This window comes from Microtus ochrogaster, chromosome 6, assembly GCF_000317375.1.
Source record: "Microtus ochrogaster isolate Prairie Vole_2 chromosome 6, MicOch1.0, whole genome shotgun sequence".
In the NCBI taxonomy this organism is placed as follows: Eukaryota; Metazoa; Chordata; class Mammalia; order Rodentia; family Cricetidae; genus Microtus; species Microtus ochrogaster.
The window spans coordinates 21,150,184-21,164,974 of NC_022013.1; the positions used below are offsets into that span (position 1 = coordinate 21,150,184).

Sequence of the window (14,791 nt, forward strand, 5' to 3'; positions counted from 1 at the left end):
TGTACTCCTGGCCCGGTGACTGACAGGTTCAGCTGGCTAACTCTTAAAAGAAGACTATTGTCTATAATGTTTGGAGAGCCTTAGAACGCAAGCGCTCCACCCAGGGGCAAAGGTAAAACCTAGACCCTGTTACTTTGGGCAGGAAGAAGTAGCTTTACCTTAATAGACCTCAAGAATGACTTTTCATACAGTGACTTAAATCCTGTGGTGCTTGCCTTTCTATTGTTACCAAGGAAACAAGAGATGGGCTCAAACTAGGAGGGAAGAGCCCATCCTCAAGGGCCTCCAAGGCTACTAATACCAGCCCCAACTTAAAGAGGTACATTTAACCTGCTTGTCTGTGGCTTCCCAAAAATGGATTGAGTCATCAGCTGGCAATCAATAGGCAGTCATTAAATATTTGTAAATCAGTGAATAAATGTCTAGCCATGGCTCTCACAGCCTGCTGACTTTGAACTGCTAGAGGATCCTGACAGTCACCTACTGCAGACACTTGTAATAGCTGGAGACATAGACACCATTTAATAACTTCAGAACCATTTCTCTAGAAACTTTCGAGTACACTTTGGAAAATACTAACATTTGTCTATCTGTAATGTACCAAATGATGCCTTTTTGTATGTGAATTGAACATTTCATGGCACCTTTTAATTAAAAATAACTTTATTTTATTACAAAAGCAGTTTACGTAACTCAGACATTTCAGCATGGTTTTACTATCCAAGAGAGAATTTTTCTCCAGAGAAATACATCTCTTGGTTTGTAATAAAACCAATGAAAACATTTCAAAATGCACTGCCATAACATTATTGTCATTCTTTTACACACATTGGCACTTATGCTCTACAAATTTAACTTAAGGTGATACTACTACGGATATTAGGCTTAGGATTCAAGCCACCTACACGGCTAGCAGCACACAGAACATACATGGCATTCTGATTAAATACATGCAAAATCCTCACACACAATAAATAGCTTCATAAAAATACCATCTGATCATCAGAAAGGAGTGTACTTCAATGCAGAAGGCAGCCCTTGTCCTACAATGTGCTGCAAGCAGCCGAGGGAAAACTGCCTACACCAAGCAGGGCATGGGGCCTCCCTGCAGGTGATGCGCATATAAAGCAAGCTGCAAGTTGGGAGACACTGAACTGCCTGCAGTTCCCATCCCACTCGGGTAACCGTCTCCAGTATTGTCCACAGTATAAAAAAAAATGTAGAAAAAGCTGTGTTTCAGTACTTTTCTTGCTATACTATTTCTCTGCCCAACAAGTGAGCATTTCAAGTGAAAAGGAAACAAATAAAAATAAAATGACAATACACTAGATTCTATTTGTAAGGTACCATACACGGTGGCTTCTGCATTGTTCCTCCGGGATAAATAACAGAGGTGCATCAGGAGTGACTGTGTGTCTACGTTTGACAGTGATCTAGTTACAGCAACTGGATTCGTCTGGAAGGGGCATCCACTCACTGACAAACAGAGGCCACGCTGCATTTGTCAAGTATCATGGGGGAGACCAGCTGGCCACAGTAGCGACAGCCAGACAGAGGCACCCATCGCAGGGTCACTGCTCCTGCAGTCATGGCCACGGCTTTCCCAGAGACCACAAGGGCCATGTCTGCCTCTGCTCATTTTGAAATTTAAAAAAAAAAAAAAATCCCCAGTGTAACTTATTATCAAGAAGGCATCTTTATTTCCCGGTGGGATAGAGGTGGTCCCATCTAGCCTTCGTTCCCGACCCCTCAGGAGTACGGAGTAAGTCCTCTCCGGCCATGTGAGGCACAAGCCTCAGAGAGAAAACAGTAGCTACAAGAGAATGTAAAGGCTGGTCCCCTTTGGGGAAGCCCGGCAGCCAGACCCTGCCAAGAATATGGAGCAGGAAAAACTTCTCTACATAAAAAGGGAGCCATGGATACTACTCTCCTGTCACCAGAGAAGAGGCACTTGAGAGCCGAGTTCCTGACAGCCTCTATCTACCTGGTCACCTGTCTCTTCTCTCATGGCAAGAGGTAACCGCTGACACTCTTATTGCACTTTAGCCTGCTCGCCTCCAACGCACGCTCTCACTGAGCAAAAGGGCCTTCCTGAAGTTCATCCTCACCCAGAAACCAGACCTAAAGCAGTGCATTTGCAGGTTGGGCAGATCTCCAGCTAAGGATGCAGGCGGTCCTAGGTAGAATATTGAATGCCTTAGTAAAATGGCATTTGCAAACTTGGGTCAACTGAGGTTAAGAGTTAACTGTTTCGGCTGCTGAAGAGTTCTGAGGCACCGTGCAGTGATGAGCCTGTGACGCAGGACGGGAAGAAACATAGTGAAGGTTTTCCAGGCCTCATTTCTGGAAGCCTCAAAGGAGAAGCTCCCGCTTAATTTCCTGTTCTAGCCTCAGTGATGCTGGCATCCCAGGCTTTTTAGCAGATCCAGTTCCTCGGAGAGGTCTGGCCTCGGCTCACACAATCAGGAGAGCAGTGTGAGGGGCGCCACTGAGGGGCGTCTAGGCTCAGTCAGCACATTCTGTACTTCCTAGGAATCAGAAAGAGAAGCAGAGCCATTACACCACAGCCAAGAGATGAACAAAGAAAAGCCAGAAGAATCCATCCCCAACCCTCGTGCCCACATCCAAACGCATGTGAGGACACACTGGTGTGCCCACACACCTTGACCCTAAGGACTCAGGTAAACTTGAATGGCCTAGCCATGTAATGGCTTCTTTCACAGAGAAGCTGACCTTATGACAACAGTAGGGTACACGTCTGTGTCAGAACTGGACTCTAAGTTACTATCTGAGATATAAAGCAGAGGTGGGTTGGATCTCTGTGGTGATGAATGCTGTATCAGCCAAGAGACCACACACACACACACACACACACACACACACACACACACACACACACAGTAGCAATGTAGCCACAGGCTATATGGCTTCTGAGGAGGGTCACAACTGTTATGGTTACCCCAGTCCACCCTGAAATCAGCAGCCAAAGCAGATCAACTTCTTCCCATGAACTGGTATTTAATGTTTACCTTCTAAGAAATTCTTTCTCTTAGAAAGCTTGTTTCTGAAATATTAAACATGCCTATGAATTCAGTCACCCAGGGATCTTGTTAAAATCCTGGCTTAGTAAGTTTGGAAAGAAGCCTCTGATTCTCAATTACTAGTGAGCTCTGGGTCCTTGCTAGTGCCCTGTGGGGTAAGGCAAGAGAACAGTGGACACCCATTGGTCTTCTGCTCCAGGAGGAGTTAGGTACCATCTCATACCATTGGCTAAAGTCTGCTTAGAAACAGGCAGGACATATTTTAGAAACAACTGCTTGGCAAATTCTTAAAAAACTCCCAAAATTTTCTTTACAACATATAACGAAAGTTACATGTAGTGTGTTCTACTGTGGTTCTTAATTCTTGCACAAGTACAGAAGGTGCAAGGGACTTGACAACTAAAGTTGATGCACTGCCAATAATGTCCTTCCCACTTTCGCCCAGAAGATGGTGGTAGAGAGCCATGCTTATGACCCTGGACTCCAGGCATTCTGAGAACTTACACTGGTTTGCTAAGTCTCAGTTTGTCCAGTATGAGACAGTTTTGGAAGACAGTAGATAAGAAGAACTCAAATACAAACATCATCATCATTATCATAATAATAATAAAAATAATACCAGAAGCCTTCAGATAAGGTCAAGTTATTCAACAACTTTATTAACCCATTCTATACAGGCATGCACATAAAACACATTTTAAATACAATTATATACACGTTAAATGGGCCCAATGCAATATTTCACTATCAATATCACAAGAATAAATCAGAATGTTACTAAGGATTAATATCCTCACTTTTAGCAGAGCTGTGCCTAAGAAATCTGCAATAAATTCTGTTACTGGGCTTCCCAAGTTCCGCCCATTTCCATCCAAACCAGCAGTGCTCAGCCCCTCTCTGTATCACTTGCCCCACTGTGATTGGTCCTTTGCTTTTGCCACAGGGAAATCACCACATCTGAGTTAAAAAAAAAAAAAAAGAAAGAAAAAACCACACCCAATTCAGATGCCTCTTTAAAAACCCGAGTCACCTGACTGTTAGTCACACCCGTGAAAGGCTTAAGAAAGAACTACTCTGGCCCACTCTTGGGATCACTTTGTGAATGCACACTTCCCTTTGTATAAGATTAAGGACAAGCACAGCAGACTAAAACCAGCAGCACTCTCAGTGAGGACACAGTGGCCCGTGACAGGGTCATCTGAGGACACATTAGGTTCGGGAACGGTGAGAAAAGGGAAGTCCTGCCTTGAAGGAGCAGACCGGATGAAGCAACTTCAAGCAGAGTCAAAACTTAACTAACACTGTGACTTCCATAAGTCATAGCTCTTACGACATTACCTTAGCTAGACTCACAAAATCACACGCAATCTACAAAATCATCTTTTAAAAAATAATGAGAAGTTGGTCACTATTATATAATAATTATCTATAAAAAGTCCAGTCTATAGAACTTCTTCATAAAGGAAACATGCAAAATATTCAGTTCCTTCCTTGAAGGAATTATAGTAATTAATGTAAATAGACTACCAGTCAGGACAAAGACATGAGAGACAGGAGGCAAACAGACCTCTCGTCTTCTCAACACTACAAAATGAAATTCTTAGCCACACTTCCAATGAGTGTCTATCACTTCTAGGGAAAAGCCAAGATCTTGCGTGGCAGGCCTGCTACCTGGCTCAACTGTTACATAATTTTAAAATAAAAAAGCTTTAAAACGAATACAAGGAAAACTGGGTGACTGAGCCTTCAACAAGCACAATGTTCTTCTGAGACTGGAAGGGGGGGAGGGGTGCACATGAAACCCATCACTGGAGCTGCCTCAACTGCCCATGGGACTCCCTGTTCACCGGTCACTGCAGGCTAAAGAGCTTCTCTGGAACTCGGAGAACTCACATGTGTCCCAGAAGAATCATCAGGCAGACTTATTCCTTAACAATTACTGTTTTCTCAAATGAGGTGCCTGAGGATTAACTGTGGCTTTCAAAGAGGACTATTCAGATTCTTGCCTGAAGTTCCACCATTAGGTCTAGGAACACAAACATGCTGTAGGCCGAACTCTGACTTCTTAGGAGCCAGCGGGAGTGGCAAGCACACACATAGCGCGTGTCTAGAGATGATGCGGTGACTCGTTTACCAAGGGAAGAGACCCTACATCGATGGTCAGTAGAAACAAGATAGGACAGAAACAGTTCTCTAAATTTAGATTCTTTGGGGTTTCATTCAGCTTTGAGTTTAAAAATAAATAAATGAACAAATAAATACAAAATACTCCTTTCTCTTCCATTGTACACAGGTAGAATTTACATAGGTAGATTCAAGTCTTCACCTATTCCCTCGAGAACAAAATCGAAAGCCTCAACACAGGGTACCCACAAGTCATCTCTTCTCTGTAGGGTTTGTGACACAGACACAAGCATAGCAAGGTAATCTCCTATCTGCAAGTAACAAGGGGAACGGGAAGATGAGAAGTGGGACTTCCCTCAACTCTGGAAAAGAGCCCTTGCCAATGTTTTCCTGCTTCTCTGCTCTGCTCCTCTGAAGGATCTGGCTCTAAAAGCTCAAGGATGTTGAAACCCCTGGGGCTTCTCAGCTGCAACTTCCGCTCCCTGTTATCCAGCGATAACAAAAGACTACCCCAGCTCTTCTTGTACCAGAAGCGAACTAACACAGGGAAACCGAAAGAGCGAGGAGTAGACAGAGTCAGAATGATCACCCAGTGAACCGCCCCTAAAAACGGTTCTTACAACAGGGGAGCCTAGCTCCAGGTGGTCAGCAAGTCTCCCCTTTGCAACTAGATCCTTAATTCTGGGGTCAGGGTTCTCCCTCTCCCCACTCAGTAGCTCTGAATTACTCTTACCTGGCAACAGAAGAAAGGACTGGACGCCAATTTAGACCAGAGCTGCTACTGACTAGGCAGTAGACAAGGGAACCATGTAAAAGTGCCAGACCTACCGCCCAGCCCACATCTCATCCTCACACTGAGAGGATATCCCAAACCTTGGGTTTCACAGCCACAGAACAAGAAAACAGCCAGAAGGCAGGCTGTCCTCTACCCCAAATCAGCTCTTCTAGCCTGTTTGCTTCTTTTACAAATATTAACTTATCAATTACATCTCCTGTCTTTTTTATTTTTACTTTTAGTATTTCATACATGAGTACTGTATTCTAGCCCTCCTACTCCCTGTCCAACTCCAAAATTTCCCCTACTCTCTTTCAAGTTCATAATCACTTAGTTGTTATTGCATTCATATGCATACATACACATACACACACGTGTGTATGAATGAAAACCCTCTAGATGAAGAGCCACAGGCAATCAACAGTTACTGAGAGAGGGAGACTCAGTCTTCTCCAGAACAAGCCCCCATAGGTTATCCAATCCCTATTGATTGGTCCTAAACACACACACACACAAACACACACACACATACACACACACGCGCGCGCGCGCGCCTAGCTCTTAAGGGTTGGCTTGTTGTTGTTGCTGTTTTGTTTGTAATCTCCAGGGCAAGGAAATTGAAAATGTTTGTTTTATCTTTTTGCATGTGTGTTCCTCACTAAGGCCAGTGCTCACAAACAGAGGTCAAGAGGGGACAATGAACACTACCTAACAGGACTCGCCAGTTTCTTAGTCTTGGACGAGTTTCAGGAATCTAGGCAGTCTGAAACAGACTGAAGCAGCTATGTGGGATGGAATAGTGGAGGGCTCAAGGGCAGAAGTCAGTAGCCTGTGATGATGACCTCCATCAGCTCATGGCTCTATCTCCGTGTACCTTCAGCTTGCATGAATTCTCAGTGTGGGCCCAAGGATACATGTTTAAGTCAGTAATGTGTTGCACATCACCTGTAATGCCAAGGGAAAAGATGGGGCTAGAACCTAAAATACCTTTCTAACAAAGCAGCCTGCCTTTGAGGGGGTAACTCATTCAAAGCTGTGCTCTGCTCCAACATTAGAACCAAGAATTCAGAATTTCCAGTCTGATACATAAGAATTTCCAGTCTGATACATATTTATCTAAGATAACAATATGCTAGTATTTTCTATCCAGCTTCATAAAGTGGGATTTAAAAAGATATTTTGTTTAGTTTTATTTATGTCTATGTGTGTATGAGCTGCACATATGAACGCACCTGGGGAGCCCAGAAGAGAGCATCAGATTCCCTGGACCTGGAGTTACAGGCTGCTGTAAGCCACCTGACATGAGCGTTAGAGTGGAAGAGCAGCATGGCTCTTTACAGCTGAGCCATCTCCCCAGCCCCTCAAGGACCTTCGGACCCTTAGTGGGCTGACCACATAGCTAGGCTCCAATACAGAGATCTGAGACAGTGCTCAGCCTGACCAAGGGAACCCAGGCAAGTATGTCTTTCAAAAATTCTCCAGAACAGTCTGAGGTCTGTCTCTGGACAAGAACCATGCAAAAAGCTTTTATCCCCAGACAAAATCTCATTGAAAACTGCTACCCTACTCTCACCAGTTGGCCCCACATGACAAACTGAGAGGTAGGGAATCACCTGTCTCTTCTGAAGAGTCTCCTGAGACCTTTAGATCTGTCCCTTAGAAAAGTGAACTCGAGTGGACTGGTACTGAGCTCAACAGACAGGGCCTTGGGCCACTGTAGAGAGAATCCCCCTTAAGCAATAGATACATATAAACTTCCGAGAGCCAAGCCTCAGGAGACAACTTGGACTACTGAGATAGTTTCTCAATATAAACAAAATGCCCCAATAAGAGAGGTTAAATTCAAAACTTTTTTTATGCTCAAAAAATAATTTTTCATGTAAAAATTTAGCTTAAGGGAATTACTCCTAAAAGTATCGGTAAATGGTGAGCAGCTTTACTGAACTTATTGACCACCCTGCCTTCTGCCTGAAGATATCAGGGCTCAATGTTGGATCCTGGTCCTTTACACAGTCCCAAAGGTCATGGGCTGCATGAAAGCTACTGGAATTGTGAAGAAACGGAGAGCCACAGGACAGAAAGTCTGAACCATGAATTTGTAAGAACTAGACTTCGCCCTACCCAGCCCCACTCCACAGCCAACAAAGGACTTTCTGGCTCCTCGAGTTAATAACACAACCAAAACACGTCCACATCCTTAGAGTCAGCTCCCCTGGGCAGCAAGAACTCAGGGCTGTTTCTCATGGAAAGAGGCAAGAGCTCTCACCCTGTCCACTTGCAAACTCCAGGGCTTTCTGTGGATGTTCTGCAGCCTGGGCTGACCCTTGCAGGACCTGGCTGGAGAGGAAGGCAGAAGGGAAAGGAAAAAGACTCTCCCAGTGCAGATCCAGACCCACTTGCAGACGGCAACAATGGGGCTCAGACTACTATCAGCCATCCCTTACTTTAAGACACCACAATGCCATGCATCACCCCAGACAACCCAAAGCGAAGCTGTAAGACACGGAAGTCAAATGGAGTATAGGGACAGATTAAAAGGACACAGGTGAAGGACACATGGGTTTTCTATCTCCCTCCCATCCCACCCTCTCCCCCCACCACACACACACACACACACACACTTCACAGAGACATTAGTGGGTCAGACATGAGGAAACAGAAGAACCAAGTCCATGACTCATGCTTGGCTCCTCGTCCTTCAGACCATCCCATCTGGGAACCTGTCCTAAAAAGACCCAACTTGCCATCTTGCCCCCGGCTGAGGTGTTTACACTAGAGAATGTCTAAGGCTGCTCTGCACACGCATGAGCTCATATTCCACGTTCAGATTAATGCTGGGACGGGAGTGGGGTAAAGTTAAATGACTTCTTGGCTGGTTAGTGGCAAGGGCAAGAGGCCAAAGCTGGAGGGAAACACACAATTACACCACCGGAATGCTGACTTGGGTCTTCGGCTGGTCCGCCCCTTCTTGCATGTCCAGAGCTCGGAGAGGGCTGAGGGGCTTGTGGGGCCGGCTCCCAACACTGTAATTTCTTGGACGCCTTATTGTGTTCGAACTGGACAGAGGCGTAAAGCTGTTCCTTCTCATCCTTACAGGGGTTTGGCTCTTGGGGAAGTTGTGCTGATTGGAAATGGAGGGACACCACACACGTGAAAGCCACACCAAAACCTTACCCACGCTCCTGAGCCTAACCGTCCTCCTCCTGCTTCTCCACACACGGGGCCAAGCAGGGCAGAGTCTGGGCCCATGGCCCCAGAGGAATAAAAGGGTCATCACAGAAGACCTCTGGGGACCACGTTGAAGAGCAGTAAGGGAGTCAACAAAGGCGTTTGCTTAAGACCATACAAGTTACCAAGACCAGACCAAGGAGCTGACCTGCATCTGCTGACTATACTGGCAGTGACTCCCTGGACCCTGCTTTATAAAGGGAGACATCCCTGGGACTGCAGCAGGGGAGTTGATACATTTCACTTCAGCCAAACGCTTTCTATATTGAACTCAATTCCCAGGAGCTAACTCTCAGAGCTAAGATTCATCAACGAGACACTCATTTAGAAGAACTAAAAATCCCTTCATCCTTCCCTCTCAGAAGTAAGGAGACCTTTACAGGCCACGAATTCTGGATTTGTTTTCTTTGTACATAAAAGAAACCCAAGTCTCTGGATACAACGATTCAAAGACTCAAGGCAACCAGGAAATACTTACAGTTGGCTTATCACGATGTGTGTCCACAGCCTCCACATTGAGTTTAATTGTTTCCACTTTGCAACCTGAAAAAAGCAGGAAAGAAAAGCTGTCAGAGCTCAGCATGGTGGCTTACTCCTGAGATTCTAGCACTTGGAGGCTGAGGCAGGTGGATTGTCATGAGTTCCACACTGCCTGGAGTACCAGGCTAGACCTATCCTGACATTCCTCAGTCCCCAGCTCTCACCAGCTCAAGCTCATAGTTACCATAGGCCACAGGAGTGAGCTTGAAGATGGTGTGGAGAGGACACCTCAAGTACGGTAATTCATCTGAAAGAAGAAAGACCCAGTGAGCAAAGTCTTAGTATGCAGAATAAGGTCATCTGAGGAAAGGAGGATCTAAGGGGCTCATGAGAATTCTTTACCCTGACCATCCCCTGGAGCAGCACAGCCCCTCCCCTAAACTCGGCAAACTGCTGAGTGATAAAGAAGGAAATAAGGCCAATGTAGATCTGAAATGCAAGTTAAAAGGGGCTATGCAGCCAAGGCCTCCTGGAAAGGACGACTATGGCCTACCCGAGCACTCAAAAGCAGTCAAAGGCTTCAAGCAGCCTGAACTTGAAGGACTGGGGAAAGCCAGGCCACAGCAGTGCTTCCTGCTGCTGTTCTACAACAAGTGCTCTACCCCAACCCGAAGGCTCAAGACAGTTCTAGTAACCAACCCGCAAGAGCTAGAGAGACAAACTGCACTATTCAGCCGCCAGCCTTGATGCTGCCAGTAAAGCCAGCTGGAGCTGGCCCTTAGGCACATCAGGAAGCATCAGATCAGTCATCCTCACTGCTGACTTTGGTGGCAGTAGACTGGAGTGGCTGACCAATGGCTGCTGGGAGCTCCACACTGCAGCCTCAAGAATGCACTTTAATATGAGTGGAAGAAAAGGAGAGCCAGTGGTCAAGAATCCTGGTACCACCAAGTCCAGCCTTGTCCCTCTGTGTGTGCTTATCCCCTCCCCCATCCCTTCCCTCAGACAGCACCTGCTCCTTTATCCAAGAAGTAGGCCAGGAGGCAGCGCATGACAGCCTGGTGGGAGATGACGAGGATGTTGCCCTGACGCTCCAGCTCCATGATGACAGGCTCGAGTCGCTGCACCAAGTCCTGGTATGACTTCGGAACAAGAAAGGCGAGCTGGTGAGAGGCCAGGTGCACGCTGGCAGCCAAGTAGTTGGCTATGCTCCAGAATCGAGAGACTACTCTGGGAGGCATGGTGCCTCTGTGTTGCCTAATGGCTCCAGCCCTGGTTCCCTCAGACTATCCAGAGCTTTCAAGAGCAATATTTAGACTCAAAACCACAGTTCAAGAAATGCAAGTGTGAATTCAATGTTCTTCTCTTTTATTCACAGACACTAACAGGCTTCCTGAACCTCTGCCATCACATTCATTTACCTTCGGCACATGTACCCTAGGTTAGGAAGCCATTTCAGTAGGGACAGCAGCTAAAACATGGTAAGGAAGAAACCCATGCCCCACACTTACTTGGTCACTCTATCTGCTGTAGGAGTGGAGTAGAGGGAAGAGAACAAAAAAGGCAACATGATCACGCTCGCTCTGTAACATTCTCTGTCACCCTGTCCCCTAGAGAGCTTCAAAAGCTAACGAAATGTAAAGCACTAACTGTCTAGGCTGAATTAAGGTGTGGCTGGCCAAAGGCAGGAGAACAAAGGACTGTCAAGTCACCCCTTTTCCTCCCCTTTAGAAAAGTGCCCAGCCAAGCAGCAGGCAGCTGCTCCAAGTGAACGAAGCCTCACCTCCCCACCAGGGTATCGATATAGGTACTTCTCTTGATCTCGAAGTGCAAACTCTTCTGGGTACCGTTTCTCAATCTCTGCATATGTCATCTCCTCACACACGCCCTGCAAGAGCCATACCGACTCATGAGGACATCCCAGACGAGGACCACGACACTGAAGAACAGCAGTGCCTCACCATGTGTGGACACCATGTGCTGCACCTGCCAGTGGCCACGAGTCAGGGTCACTAGGTGCCGTGGAAACGAGGCACTTCAGAGAGAGGTGGTTTCTCTAGCTTGAGCGGCAAGGAAAGCCACAGGTCAGCAAGAGTCTGCAGGACAAGAGGAGCAGGAACCAGAGGAGAGAAACTGAGGGGAAGAGAACCCTTGTAGAATGGATAAAAGAGAAGGAGGGAAAGAGAAGCAGCTAAGCTGAGCATGGTGGTCCATGTCTGTCAGCACAGTATTTCGGATGCTGAGGCAGGAAGATCATTAGCTCTCACCCAGGACAACCTGGATTAGAGTGAGTCCTGGTACCAATAAAACAGAAAGCAATATATATTTGAGCTAAGCAATAAAGAATGCCAAGAAAAATCTGGGTAAGTATTTTCTCGGAACTGCTGGCTGGATGATTAAAGCAAGTATTACAGAACTGGGTAATTAGGAATTACAAAATAAGTCCTTGTTAGCTCCAGTCTCTGCAAGCACCAGCGGTTCAGTTAAAGACTGGAGTGGATCTCACCTTGGGTTCAGGTACAAGAGCAGTCAGGAAGCCCTGATAAGGAGTAGTTAACCCCTTCCTCGTCTAACCTCTGAAATGACTAGATTCAGGTTGCTCAGTTTCTAGATGATGATTCTAGTTCTCTAAGCTCCTCAAACTGTAACTTCTGGAAGTGTCGATGAGAAACCCCCACTCACAGCATCAATCTCATTCAGGATCTTCCACTGCTCGTAGGTCACCCCGAGGGACTCAGCGGTCTGAATGGTCCTCTTCAACTGGCTCGTCCACACCTTGAGGTCCTGGATCTCCTGCTCCTCCAGAAACTTCTTCAGAGCCTGAGCAAACTAGGGTTCGGAAATAAAAGCTAAACAAAGAAAACCCACCATACCACACACACAGTACACACAGAGACTACTAGCCATGGTCAAACTATAAACTCAAGAGGAAATGAAATTCAGCTGGAGGACTCTGTGTCACGTCACACATAGTGCCCAGTAATCTCTGATGGCTGAATGATCACAGCAGAAAGGGTCTCAAGTGACCCGCACTTTTATCCAGAGTTAGGTGCAGTAAGCAGAGAACATCCTCAGCACTGTCAGTGAAACCACAGCCTAAGCCCAAATGGGATTTAAGCAGGAGGGGATAAAACAGATGACCTCCACACGCCCTTCTAACTCTAAGCTCAGGAAATCCAGCCTGCTGGCTAACTGCTCACCTGCTTGCCTCGAAGCGAAAGGCCAGAGTCACCCCCAATCTTTCCCAAGAGATTGAAGTCACTCTCTCCATGCCGGCAAAGGTAGATGGTGCGAGGCTGGACGTGGATATTCATAAGGTAGTAGACAATTTTACTCTGGATGTAGTCCTGGACTCTGTTGACCAGGAATCTCTGGCCTACGTTTATCACCTTGATGAAAGACAGATCCCTGGGATAGGGTACGAAGAAGAAACTCACAGTAAGAACATCTGAAGCCAGGAGTGAGGCGGTCAGGGGAGCAAGGCTATCAGCACCTGTTGACAAACGCAGCGCTTTGGAGGCTAAGGGAATAGGGCTCAAGTCTGACCCTGACTCCAAACAAAGGAACAAAGTGTATGGGGAGAATGAGTTGTATACTGACTGGTAGACCCCCATCAGCCCTTCCTTCTCTCCCAATCACTGCCATATTTATAGAACAACCAAATGTTAAGAGATAGATTACATCTTTAAATTAAGACAGCATACAATTTATTGAACATCCAACAAGCATATACTCTCTCCTTGGTGTTTATTCTGTACCATGAAATATGTGTAAGTATGGAAAACAGAATCCAGGCTTCCCAGACCTAGACTAAGTGACTTGAAGATTTAGCTAACTTCAAATTTTGGTGAGACAGACACATGGGCCCCCACATGACGTAGTCAATATCTAGACAGAGCAAGGACTGGAAAGGGGGGCGAGTTAGCCAGGGTACCTATTGCACCCTGAGCCACCTAATCAACCTCTCTCAAAGACACTGCTGCTATTTGCTTTGTGGCAATAGGATTTTTCTTAAAATTAAAGTAATGAGCTCTTATTCAAAATAATGATCAGGAGAAAAAGATACAATATGGTAAATCACCCACTGACCTACCACCAGAGATAAAATCTATAAACACATATACTTAAAAACATAAATATCCTTCTAGAATATCTCCTGATGCCACATCTAGGGCAGTGCCGTTCAGTCACTTATTATAGAAATGCTCCTCAATATTTGTATTCTGGGAACTCCATGTGAAGAAAATGAAAAGCTCAAAAATCTAATGAGATTGCTGCAGTGATCTAACACTGTGCTATGCACACTTGTGCTGGCTGGTTTTCATAATCAACTTGACTGGGCACGAGAGACACACCCCTGGGTATGTGTGTGAGAATGTTTCCACGGAGACTAAATAGGGGAGGAACCCTCACCCTGACTGGACAGGTCTCGAGGGTCCTAGACTCAATCAGGAGAGAAAATGGAATGAGGTATGGGGCCTCACACCTGTGACCTCAGCACTAGCACTGCCCTGCACTCCAGGATATACATACACAGTGATATCTTGACTCAAAAAATGGGGAAAGAGGGGAGACAAAGTCAGGTGAGCGCTACTTCTCTGCTTCCTGAGCCTCCGAGGTAAGCAAGCAGCACCCTTCCACTAGCACGGGGGAGCCAGGCCTGCTCCCATGTTTTCCCTACCACGGGGGCTGTTACATGCTGATGAGCCATCCAAAACAAACTTCTCCTCCCAGAGTTTCTATGCCAACTGTTCTGCCACCATGAAAAGTAGTGGGTATAATATTATTTCATTGAAATACAATCCCAGCACTATGGAGGTGGGAGAAGGAGGGTTAGGAATTCGAGGTTATACTATATAATATATAGCAAGTTAAAGGCAGCATGGACTGTGTCTCAAAAACCCAAACACACGATCTCGTAAGCCAGTGTTCTCACAGGTTTCCATATATACACTGCTTTTCTGCAAGATGGACTTAACATTTCACTATACAGCACACCAGGCAAATCAATCTATATTCCATGCCTCGCTGCCATGAGACATTACCATAGTCATGATGGCTAGCACTGATCAGACATTTCTCCTTCATCCAGGCAGTGTCCCTGAATTTATGTAACATATATATATATATATATATATATATA

The 14,791-nt window shown here is 45.9% G+C and overlaps 1 protein-coding gene across 16 annotated transcripts in view; it reads right to left on the reverse strand.

The window, feature by feature from the left end:
- Positions 1-651: 651 nt before the first annotated feature.
- Positions 652-14,791, reverse strand: part of Pfkfb2 (6-phosphofructo-2-kinase/fructose-2,6-biphosphatase 2) — a 27,266-nt gene continuing 13,126 nt past the window's right edge. For 8 of the 16 annotated variants that reach the window (XM_026779972.1, XM_026779971.1, XM_013346766.2 and 5 more), the window contains 8 exons: positions 12,849-13,056; positions 12,331-12,477; positions 11,432-11,536; positions 10,661-10,790; positions 9,893-9,955; positions 9,647-9,711; positions 8,882-9,061; positions 2,680-8,273 (listed from right to left, as the gene is read on the reverse strand). In XM_026779972.1, the coding sequence (XP_026635773.1) occupies positions 8,181-8,273; positions 8,882-9,061; positions 9,647-9,711; positions 9,893-9,955; positions 10,661-10,790; positions 11,432-11,536; positions 12,331-12,477; positions 12,849-13,056 (991 nt within the window). In that variant the 3' untranslated portion in view covers positions 2,680-8,180. The other 8 variants (XM_026779975.1, XM_026779974.1, XM_026779976.1 and 5 more) reach the window with 8 other exon arrangements.